The 12,374-nt window shown below is 47.5% G+C and overlaps 1 protein-coding gene across 1 annotated transcript in view; it reads left to right on the top strand.

Moving 5' to 3' along the window:
* Positions 1-12,374, top strand: part of A2M (alpha-2-macroglobulin) — a 46,357-nt gene that overhangs the window by 19,293 nt on the left and 14,690 nt on the right. Inside the window, exons 15-20 of the mRNA XM_054040223.1 lie at positions 224-373; positions 1,070-1,240; positions 2,870-3,014; positions 6,691-6,808; positions 7,427-7,655; positions 8,038-8,164. Of these exons, the coding sequence (XP_053896198.1) occupies positions 224-373; positions 1,070-1,240; positions 2,870-3,014; positions 6,691-6,808; positions 7,427-7,655; positions 8,038-8,164 (940 nt within the window). The remainder of the gene's footprint in view (positions 1-223; positions 374-1,069; positions 1,241-2,869; positions 3,015-6,690; positions 6,809-7,426; positions 7,656-8,037; positions 8,165-12,374) is intronic.

Raw genomic sequence — 12,374 nt, 5'->3', positions numbered from 1 at the left:
GGGAGCCCAGGACTGGACTAGCAGGGGGCTGCGGGGCAGGACTGAGGGGCATTGGCAGAGCTGTGTGGGGAGCCCAGCACTGGAATAGCAGGGGGCTGCAAGGCAGGGTTGAGGGGCATTGGCAGAGCTGTGTGCGGCGGTTCCAGGACTGAGTTGTGCTGCGGGGCAGTGTGTGACGGTACCTGGAGAAGTAGCTCCTCTAATACCTTTTCTGGGGTTGCAGGTTGACTTGCATTTCTCACCGGCCGAGGGCCTCCCCGCCTCCGACACTCACCTCCGGATCGGAGCCTCCCCGGGCTCCCTGTGCGCCGTCCGTGCTGTGGACAAGAGCGTCCTCCTCATGAAGCCTGAAGCCGAGCTCTCTCCCAGCTCTGTAAGTGCCAGCCTGGTCCATTGATCAGCAGCTGCAAGAGCTGGTCTTCTCTTAGGGGCCGTGGTAGCAGAAAATGATGCAGCCTGGTCCAAGCAAGACCAACTCAGTGCTGAGGAGTGGCATCTACTGGGAAAAAAAATCCCTTCTGTCAGTGCGGATGTCTTAATGCTGTCCTGCCCTTATCTTATCTTCTTTCACCAGAGAACTGGGCACCATTTAGATTGCAGGAACTTTTTCAACTCCTTTGGGATGCTACCATGTCTGGAAACAGCCCTGGTCAATGGGGCTGCTGATTTTCTCTTGTTCAGGGCCTATTATTCATTTATTTATTTACTTATATTGGTGTAGCGCCTACAGGCCTAGACCAGTCTCAGGCATTTTACCAATATATAGTAAGTAACAGTCCCTGGCTAAGAAAGAAGGGCCATTAATATGAGCATTAGAGCCTTTAGCAGGTACTTTGATATAGTTGATCATAATAGCCAGAGCAACAAACTGCCCTCAGCCAAAGAAGCAGCTTCCCTCTTTCCTTCTCCCTGCTCTGTAGTGTATTTACTGTTCTTGGTTTATTTTCTATCACTTCCACCTTCTCTCTGTATATATCTGTCTGTCTGCCTCTGCCTGTCTGTCTCCCCCAGCAGTGTTTCATGGCACTTGGTACTGATGAGGCCAAGTGACACAGTTCTGTTTGCCCAGGTGTATAACCTGCTACCAGTGAAGGAACTTCAGGGGTATCATCATGGCGCAGACATGCTGCCGATGGATCCCCAGGAGGAGTGCATTGCCGCAGAGAAGATAATTGTGAATGGAGTCACCTATGCTCCAGTGTCGGAGCCAGATGAAGAGGATACTTATAGCATCTTAAAGGTAAAGTCTCCTCATCCAGTCCTTGTGGCTGTGGGGAGATGAGGACATTTAAACCTGCTGTGAGTGGCACGTGGTGCAGGGCTAGCTGCTCTGGAGTGCCGATCACGGAGCTATATCTGGAGCAAGTACAATGGCGGTGCAAGCTTCCACCATGCACTGTCCCTCCTCAATGTGCTTCAGCTTTGACCTGGAAAGATCAGGTCTGAGCACCTCTAGGGTGAGGCAAATGCTGTCTTCATGGGCTTTTCAATCCTTGACCTCTCTTCCAAGGCTGCTAAAAAGGGGTGTGTTAGTGCTTATGGTGAAGGTGTTCTTTGTAAAGGGGGGCACCTGAGCCACTAAGAACTTGCCTAATACTCACCAGCTCATTTCACATAGCAATGAATGACCAGTATATAGGAACGCCTTGGATTCAGTGCTGATTTGAGACTAGACTGGAACTGGTGAACTAGAAACAAAATAATCCATGTGCCCTTACCATCCCCCAAGACTAACGAATGCCCTCTGAGCTGGAGCTAGATTGGAACCAGACATCTAGAGATAAGTCTCTGTATTCCATTCCCTGATTCACTCCGACCTCTGACCTGGGGTTGGATTGGAAATTGGAACCAGTGCCCTAGAGATAAAAGGACCCTGTATCCTATTCCCTTATCCCTTTGAGCCATCCAGTCTTCCAGACCTGAGACTGAATGTCACCCTGTGCTCTATGAGTAAGGCTAAGATTTCGCCACGGTTATTTTTAGTAAAAGACACGGACAGGTCACGGGCAATAAGGAAAAATTCACAGAGCCCGTGACCTGTCCGTGACTTTACTAAAAACAACGGGGGGGGGAGGCGCAGGGCTAAGTAGGAGGGGGAATGGAGTCCCAGGGGCTGCAGTGGGGGGTGCAGCCATGGGGGGCATACAGCCCCCGCTCTGGAGCTGGCCGCAGCTGCGGGACAGGGGTGCGCGGCCCCTATTGCAGCTCCCACCAAGCCCTGGCTGCAGCAAGGGGGGGAGGGTTTGGTGGGGCGGATGGCCCTGGGAAGCTGCAAGGGGGGCACGTGGCCCCTATTGCAGCCGCCGGGCAGGGGTGCATGGCCCTGGCTGCAGCCCCCAGCAGAAGCCACAAGGCTGGGGCACACAGACCCGGCTGCAGCCCTCACCAAGCCTTGATGCCACAGGGCTGGGGCTGCAGGGTCCTGGTTGCAGCCAGCCCCAGCTACAGGGCAGGGTCACACAGTCCTGCCTCCACCTCCTGAAGTGTAGAAATCATGGAGGGCCGGTAAAGTCATGGAATCCGTGACTGCTGTGACCTCCATGACTAGATCATAGCCTTATCTATGGGTAATAGGCTCCATATCCCATCAAGGAAAAGTGTCAAGGTTTCCTCCTTGCTCATTAAACCCCAAATACTGGTGTATGAAGTGGTGTTGTAGCCATGTCGGTCCCAGACCAGGTGAATGAGGTAATATCTTTTATTGGGCCAATTGGTGTAAACTCAAAAGCTTGTCTCTCTCACCAACAGGAGTTGGTCCAATAAAAGATATTACCTCACCCACCTTGTCTCCCTAATACTGGTGTCAGTTCTGGAATTTCAACCTCAACAGAAATAAATAACAAAATGTGTGTTGGGTTTTTCCCTACAGGAAATGGGTTTAAAGGTCTTCACAAACTCCAAGGTGAGAAAGCCACATTATTGCCTCCAGTTCCCTCAAGTTGCTTGGGGTTACAGAAGTTCTGAAGGATTTCACAGTGAAGCCGGGGTATCAGCACAAGCACTCAGGAGAACTGGTAAAGGCCACAAGCATTCTGTTCTGAGCAGAGAGCGCATCTGTGTTTTGGGGTGAACGCTGTTGCTCATAGCTGGCCGCATGCTAGCTCTAGTGTTGGGACTGGGGTTGTGGATTGAGCATTTGGAAGTTTTTCCCACATCATGAGGTGACCACTCCGTCTTGAAGTTTGAAGTTGGGGCACACTTCTCCTGACAGAGTGAGGGGCCTGCTTTGATAGCCTCATCCTTGGAGGTTAATGGAACCAAATTGTTTCTGGGAGTTCTGAGGGAGAATATTATGCTGCTGGCAGACAAATCTGTGGGTAGCTCACTAAGACTTTACAATGATCTTCCATCCTCAGGCACCAGTAGAGAGTTTCCCAAGCACAGCTTTCTACCGAGTCATCATTGTCACGCTGTCTGGAGTGGCTCACAACCATGACTGTCTACCTCAGGGCAGATTGTCAGAAAACAGGGCAACACCCCAAACTGGTGGTGTATTCTATAGTTAGATTTCACCAAGCCAGGGACAAATGTTAACTCCTGGATCACTATATCAATCTTGCCATGGAGTCACAGACAATCCCCTTAGATTCTCCAGTCTATCTTGCCACCCAGACAAACTGAACTTTGTGATAAAAAGTTACTTATACAAAAATCACCTCACATTTTAGAAGGCTTTCAGTCCCAAGAGGCCAGTCACTTACCCCTAGATCTTATACCAAAGATAATGCTGGTAGCCAATTCTATAGTAAACTAACTGAAGGTTTATTAGCTAAGAAAAGGAAATTAGAGTTATTGAGAGGTTAAAGCAGGTAAAATATATGCATAGATGAGTCACAGTCTGTAATTCCAAATGGTGGAAGTGATGTAATAAACTGCCAGTTTCCCAAGTCTTTTCAGGGTGCCCAGATTGTCTCTCCGCTTCGCATCTGGCACACTTCCCTGTAAGAGTCCAAACAGTTCAGAGATGCAGGATCTTTCCTTGAATCCATACTTATAGCTTCTTCTCACCAAAAACAAGCTGACACGGTTACTAACCACGTGGGTTTTTCTTTTAGTGACAGAGTGAGGAATGCATTTAGCGTGTTTGACCTCAGATCATCACACATAATGACCACTTGCTTTGAAATCTGCACTTTTCTGTTAAAGTTCTTCATTTGCATTGCACAAGGCTTCTTTCTTGTTTGATGGGTTATTTAGTTACAGGGTTTACACAATGTAAATGTTTGCTACTACATTATAACAGGATACAGATAAGTGAAAACAAAGCAAGTAACATCCCACTCGTTTTCATGAAGTTGAAACACCACATACACTCTGATACATTTAACAATCACTTTGATCTATACTCACCCACAAGTGAATTGGCCGGGGGCTCTGGCATGAGCTGGCACCTGGTCGGTCAGGGTCACAACCGTGGTTTATGGATGATTAGGGACAATTGAAGTGGGAGGAAGAAATCTTGATGATGGAATTAGTCAGCTTCAGCCTGGGTCTTCTGCCACTGGCACGTTATGGCACCAATAGACCCCAGGTTGTTAGACCCTGATAGTGAACCCAGGTCTTTAGGTAGTATCATTAGTTGCTGCCCCTGACCAACAGCTTTAGTGCTAATGGCCTACAAATCCACAGCAGCCATGCCCCGGTCCTCCAATTGGATGGACAGGCAGCACTGTCAGTGAGTACCTGGGCTATTTAAAGGCCCCACCAGGAAGAGGAAGCTGTCTGAGCAACAGATCATTGCCTGCTGATTGCTGCCTGGACAGCCTCGCCTGACCCTGCCTTGCTGCCTCGCCTGGTCTGGCCTCCCTGATGCACTGACCTGACCCCTTGGATTGGAGCTTCCAGCTACTGACCCCTGAGAAAACTCTGACCACTGCCCCAGGCTGCCTCTGATACTGATCAACCTCCCAGCTGCTCCATCATCTGCCCACATTTGATCACTGCTCTGGACTGCCTCTACCACCAGACATTAGAGAGGTTGAAGCTGACCAATTCCAATATAAAGATTTTCTTAACTCTTATGTCATAGCTGTACAGGGGGAAAAAAGAAAAAGGATTGTTTGCCACTATCATAGAGTAAGTGGGGTTTTTTGGAGTGGTGGGTAGTCTGGAAACACCTGGCCTCTTGTTGCTTGGTGATGGATTTGAACATTTCCCACCAGCAGGAGAGATTCTTAATTGGTGTATATCTGATTTTCAGAGGTGCATTTTCAATGTATGGGAAAGAGCCTAGAGCACTGGATTGGTGGGGGTTTGTGTGTATTATAAATCCAAATAAATAAATAGTGGTGAGGTGCCAATAGATCTGGCTAGTTAAACATATTGTAGACAGAAACTCTGATGCCTCTGCTCTTCCAGTCCTGGGCTCCCCACACAGCTCTGCCAATGCCCCTGAGTCCTGCCCTGCAACCTCTTGCTAGTCCAGTCCTGTTCAAATGGTAATAGTAGCCTCTATGATAAGCAATATCTATATAACCTTTAGGGCTAATCCAGGCCAAGCACTGGGGATCTTTTGCTTGTGTGATCCTTGCCCCTCAGACTCCAAGCAGCATAAAAAATACAGTTCCTCCTTATTAGGGCTTTTTATCTCTTTGCCCCTTCTCTGAGTTGCAAATTCAGTCATTGGGAGTAATTCAGTGGCCCGTCTCCTCTTCTTGGTGGAGCGGGAACAATCAACTGATGTTCCACAATGGTTTGTCTGGTGTTGATGGGCCTTCTTTTTGTCAGACTGGTATTTCACACTCGTTGATGCTTCTTTTCTGTCTGGTGATTCACAGTTACAGAGCAAACACTAAATATTACCTTAGAACATGGGATACGATATTATAAGTGAGATTAACGCCTGCAGCTGCTTACAAGGATTCCGTAAAGTCTAAACACTGAACACATTTTTATAACTCTAATGCCTAGTTTAACAATACTAATACACAGGTGAGCAAAAAATGGCTGTTATTTTCCACACACGAAAAAATAAGGAAAAATGGGAAAATCATTTTTTAAACATATTTTTTGTGGATTTTTAAAATTTTCATCCAAAATAAAAAAGTGGTTTTTTTTTCAGTTTTCCAACAACCCCGCCCCCCAGAAACTGTTGATGGAAACAGTTTTTTTATGAGAATTTCCACTGAGTCAAAATAAAATCTTTGAGAAAATTGTTGTGACCAGCTCTAAGGCCGATCCTTTGAAAGGCTGGGAGCTTCGCAGTGATGGTGGAGCAGAAAATGACACACTGGAGTTGTGATGTGACCCCTCAAACATGCTTCAGACATGGAACTTTCCATTCCCACCCTGCCCACCACAACCGATTTGGGTGTCTGATTGCACCGGTGTAGCTGGAGGGGAAAGTGTCCCAGGGTGTGTTTAAATTGCAGTGGGAGGTGTAATTTCCAGGTCTGACAGACACACACGTGCTAGCTTTGGTCAAGAGCTAGTGCGCTAAAAAGAGAAGTGTAGCTGTTGCAGCATGGATGGGGTGTTGGGACCCTATGTATGTACTTGGGAGGCTAGCCTGTCATGCCCTCACTGCTACACTTCTATTTTTAGCACACTAGCTTGATCACAGGTAGTGTAGTGTACATACATCTACCCAAGCTGGAAATTACATCTGTTGACCTACCCTTAGAGATGGAAGCATCAGGCTGGTATTGGTGCATTATATCTATGTTAATCAGTTGTACTCACACCACCCAGGACACGCAAGGGTACTGGACTCAGGTTACCCTGTCATGGCTGAGACCCTTCCAGCAGCGGTGGAGACAGTTCGAAAGTATTTCCCAGAGACATGGATTTGGGATTTAGTGCCTTTGACGTGAGTAGCTGGTTGTTGCTGTTTTAACATTCCCTTATTTTTTGTGATGATAATATGAATTCCTGATGGTTACTGAGCCTCTTTCATCATCCCAAAGTGCTTTTCACACTCTGTGTGTGCAGAAATCACTCAGCCACCTGCGGGCTGTTCCCCAATGGCAGATGTTTACAGTGCAGAACAACACTGCACTAACATCTAGAAAGGAAAGTGAAAAAGAGCCCCATTTCCAATTGAAATTGCAGGGGGAATCTAAGCATTTGGATTGTAATGACCCAGGGTGAGCCCCCCTCTTCTTCTTAAAAGGGTTGTGGGGTCTTTAATTATCACAAGTTGTCAAAATATCAGCTGTATGTGTTATCTGAAAGACAGCACCTCCTCTGGCACAACACCTCCCACCACAATGGGCTCAGTGCTAATTCAGAGGGGAGAGCACCCCCTACTGAGTCCCCACATCACTCCCTGAAGCACTGCATCAGACTTGAGCATTGAGCTCAGTGTGGACTCAGAGGGGAGAGCATTATCTACTGAGTTCCCTACATCACTCTCTGGAACACTTGGGTTTTCCTTCAGTGTCTGACCAGGCTGTGATCACGATCCGATCTCTCTTTTTGTCACCAGCTCCAGTGGAAGTGCTGAATTGCCCTTGACAATCCCTGATACCATCACAGAATGGAAAGCTAATGCATTCTGCACCTCAAGTGACACTGGCTTTGGCCTGTCCCCAACCGCGTCCCTCAGAGCTTTCCAACCCTTCTTCGTGGAGCTCACCCTGCCCTACTCCGTGGTGCGTGGCGAGGCCTTCACGCTAAAGGCCACTGTCTTCAATTACCTGACCCGCTGCATCAGGGTAAGAGACACTCACACCATCCCCGTGCAACCAAACCCACAGGCCACACTTCTCTGCTTCACAAACTCCTGTGTCTGTAGCTCTTTTTAGCCCCCGGTCTCCCTGCAGCCCCTGTCATCCCCAAACACATGTGCACCCAAGCCTCTATGCTCCTATAACTCCCAAGCACCCCAAAGCCCTGTAACTCCAAATCTCTACACCCCTGTAACCATCTACACTTCTAAACCCATGTGTTCCCTCAACCCCCTCTGTCCCTTATAGTACCACAAACCCTGTTCTGCCCAATTCTCTGCACATCCCATCTGCCGTACTGTCTGCATCTCTAGTTACTACTAATTTCCCTGGCCCCCTCCCTGATGACAGCTCTCTGGACAATTGACAGGTCAGCATCTCACTGGCTTCATCTGCCGACTTCCGAGCTACCCCTGTGGAGAAGGAAGAGGACTCTTATTGTCTCTGTGTGAATGGAAGAAAAACGGTGTCCTGGACTGTGACCCCAATATCTCTGGGTAAGAAACATTCTAGCTCTGATATGTTTGGGGGCCAGATAGAGTGGCACAGAAATTTCAGGGGGCAGGGACCTGGTAGCTCAAAAATCTGTTGGTAGGGGATTCAACTTCCCCAAGACCCTTCTTTGGGGTGTTTTACTCCCATGCTTGGTTGGAGAGAGATAAGCTCCTCCTCAGACAAGACAGAGAACCCTAGATGGTTTTCAGCTGTTGGACCCCTCCATTCAAAAGACACTGTCTGTACAGTGAGGATCTCCATCAACATACTGCTCTCTAACACACCAGTGAAAGATGAGAGCTGGCTGGGTCTCTTCTTTCAGCAAGAAAAGCAGGTCATAGTCCTTGGTTCTCACTTGGGCCAGGACAGTCATCCAGAATGAGGGTGATTTGTGATGAGACTGGAAGCCTGAGATACAATTATCACCCACCTGCTTCATACCTGCCCATATCACATAGCGGAGAAACCATTTAGTTGAAATACCCCATGGAAAACTTAAAGTCCTGGTTAAATGGCCATCCTGACTAACAGAAGAGCCCATCTGAAAGAACTTAAATTGTTGTAAAATCCTGTGCTGATTTAGAGACAGGCATGAAGCCAATCCACTGATCCAAAAGAGCTTTGAACTCTGAGGTATGTGAAATCCAGCTCAGATCTGGATACAGCTTTGTGGTTTGAGATCATCTCGCCACTGAATACAAATACGAGTGTGACAATGAGATTCATTACCTTTCTCCTTTATTTAATCTTTGTTTCTTCTTTCATTCTTCATTTGGCAGCTTTGTTAGTAATGAATCAGAGCTTAGCATTTCTCAAAGCCTCCCTGAAGTGTCTAGCTCCCCACTGAGCTCTTATTATAGCCCTGGTATCTGGCTGCTCAAAATCAGCAGACAGCCATTCCACCTCTGCCCTCCATCCCAGTGGAAATGTCTCCCTCTTTGCTTCACAGATATGAAGTGCACAGCAATCACCTATAACTATGGGGATATTTTTTTCACTGAGGTCTAAACTCATGAGTAGACAGCATCAGTGGCTTTTCAAGTGGCCAAAGGCACATTCAACTATCATTCTGCACCTGCTGAGCCTGTGGTTGAAGCACTCCTTGCCGCTGTAGAGGTGGCCAGTGTATGGCTTCATGAGCCAGGGGAGTAAAGTGTAGGCTGGATCTCCCAGGATCACTATTGGCATTTCAAAATCCCCATTGGTAATCCTCTGTTCTGGAAAGAGAGTCCCTGCTTGCAGTTTTTTGCATGTGTCATGCACCTTGTCTGACCATCCCGTGTTGATGTTGGTAAAACTTTCCCAGTGATCCACCATAGCTTGCATTACCACAGAAAAGTACCCCTTTCTTTTGATGTACTCTGGCAAGGTGGTCTGGTGCCAAAATAGGGATATGTGTGCCATCCATTGTCTCACTGCAGCTCAGGAACCCCATCGCTGCAAAACCATCCACTACGTCTGGCACACTGCTGAGAGTCATAGTCTTATGTAGCAGGAAATGATTAATGGCCCTGCACACTTGGATGACAGCAACTTCCCACGGTGGATTTCCCACTCCAAATTGATTCCCAACTGATTGGTAGCAATCTGGTGTTGCAAGCTTTCACACAGCGATCACCACTCACTTCTCCACTGTCTGTGCAGCTCTCATTTTGGTGTCAATGTGCCGGAGGGCTGGGGTGAGTTCTGCACACAGTTCCAGAAAAGTGGCCTTGCACATCCACAAGTTCTGCAGCCATTGCTTGTCATCCCATACCTGAAGAATGATGTGATCCCACCAGTCAGTGCTTGTTTCTCAGGCCCAGAACCAGCGTGCCACCATCTGCAGCTGCTCCATCACTGCCAACAACAACCTTGAATTGTTTCTTTCCATGGTGCATGACAAGCTAGCCTGGAAGGAATTGTCATATTCCCCAGTGCTCCTCTTGAAGCTCCGGAAATTCTGTGGGATTAGGTGTGTTGTGTTCACAATGCTCACCACAATAGGGCAGAGCTCTGCAGGATCCATGCTTCCCACTGAGATGGCGGATGTGCAGGTTTGCAGCATTTTTGAAAAGAGTGCAAACATTATGGGATGCAGATATTATTATGGGATGGAGAAAACTGCATCATGGGATGTTGAAACCATGTTCCCAATCACTCCTGCATGACTTTTTTGCCCCCATGATGCATTGCAAACCCTTCCCAAAATACCCTGTGCTAGATGGTGATGAGTTGCACAGTGCAATAGTTACCCAAAGTGCACTGCTCGCTGCATCAGTGCAGGCACTGTTAGTGTGGACGCGCACTGCCGATACAAGGAGCACAGTGTGGACATTCAAAAGCGATTTAATTACTGCCGTGGCTGCACGTTGACCTAATTTAGGTTTACTTAATTTTGTAATGTAGACATGCCCTTAATAAACTCCTGACTACCCTCCACTTAACTCCTTGGTTCTAGCCAATTGCGTCCCCAAGGAGCAGAATTTTTTCAAATACTATCCTGATTCAGCAGCTGTCATTGCCATTCACTGTCATTAGGCTAAAACTGTTTCCTGGGAAACATCTCAGGTGAGCACATCTGGAATAAGTGGTGCTGACCCTGTTAAGTAATTTGTGGATCTGATGGAGAATTTAATTATTTCTTCCCCTCATGGCCCTGATGGGCTAAATGGGAGCATTAACTGTTTGCTTGACCCAGTCAGGGCTCTATGGATAGAATCATAGATTCATAGATTCTAAGGCCTGAAGGGGCTATAATGACCCTTTAGTCCTGTGTAACAGAGGCCATCGTCCTCAGCCAAAAATTGGAGCCATTACTCCCTGCACTCCTATCCGTCTTGCCCAATTCCTGTCAGGACTGGGAAGGCTGCTGCAGAGTGATCCTCATGTCTTGTCTGCACTGTTTTTTTGTTTTTTTGCACTATTGTAGTGCACTAGTAATGTAGCTGCTGATGTCACTGATGTAACAGCACCAGAACAAACTCTTAGTGTAGACACACTAACTGGCGTAACCTGTGACTTGCACTAGTGCCACGTGCCCTGGTTTGAAATGAAAGTGTCAGAGTAGCCACCTAAAAGTTGGTGGCTGTACTCTGAGGCCACCAAATAATTTGTGGTGAGAATCCCTGTCTTAGACCATGCCTGCACTGGGGTTTTTCACACAGATGTAGCTGCACCAGAGCAAACCCTTAGAACAGTCCTGCTTCACTGGGGTGAGTCACTTTTCACACCAGTGAAGCAAGGCTGTTCCCAGGGTTTGCTCTGGTGCAGCTGCATCTGTGTGAAAAACCCAGTGCAGGCATGGTCTAAGATACTACTACCATGTCTACACTACAAACTTATGTCGACTCAAGTTACATCGGCATACAGCTGCCACAGTTAGCACATTACTTGTATGCACGCATACTTGGCTCCTTATGTCAGAGATATGCATACTTACCAGGAGTGCTTGTATCGATGCAGAGTGTGGTGCACCATGGATAGGTATTCCACTGCCACTCGTCAAAATGAGAGGTGCACTAACAGTGGAGAAGCAAGTGACGATCACACTGTAGAAATGTGCTATGCCAAATTGCTATCAGTCAGTTGAAAATCACTTAGGAGTCAAGAAATTCACCGCAGGGGCTGTTGTCATGCAAGTATGAAAAGCCATTGATTGCCCCTTGCTATGCAGAACTGTGATTCTCAGCAATGTGCAGGACATAGTGGATGGATTTGCAGCAATGGGGTTCCAAAACTGCAGTGGGGTGATAGATGGCACACATATCCCTCTTTTGGCACAAGACCACCTTGCCTCAGAGTACATCAACAAAAGAGGCTACTTTTCTGTGACAGGTTTCAGAGTAGCAGCCATGTTAGTCTGTATCCGCAAAAAGAACAGGAGTACTTGTGGCACCTTAGAGACTAACAAATTTCTTAGAGCCGAAGAAGTGGGCTGTAGTCCACGAAAGCTTATGCTCTAATAAATTTGTTAGTCTCTAAGGTGCCACAAGTACTCCTGTTCTTTTTACTTTTCTGTGGTTATTCAAGTGTTAGTGGATCACTGACATCAGTGTTGACTAGTCAGAGAAGACGCATGACATTCGCGACTTTAAGAACACAGAACTGTTCAGAAAGCTGCAAGCAGGGACCTTATTCCTGACTGGCGGATTACCAGTGGCAATGTTGAAATGCCAGTTGTGATCCTGGGCGACCCAACCTAACCCTTGCTCCCCTGTCTCATGAAGCCAT

The sequence above is a fragment of the Malaclemys terrapin genome, chromosome 1 (genome assembly GCF_027887155.1).
Source record: "Malaclemys terrapin pileata isolate rMalTer1 chromosome 1, rMalTer1.hap1, whole genome shotgun sequence".
Taxonomy (NCBI): domain Eukaryota; kingdom Metazoa; phylum Chordata; order Testudines; family Emydidae; genus Malaclemys; species Malaclemys terrapin.
The sequence above is the reverse complement of the archived record's forward strand: the minus strand, read 5'-3'. Positions and strand labels throughout refer to the sequence as shown.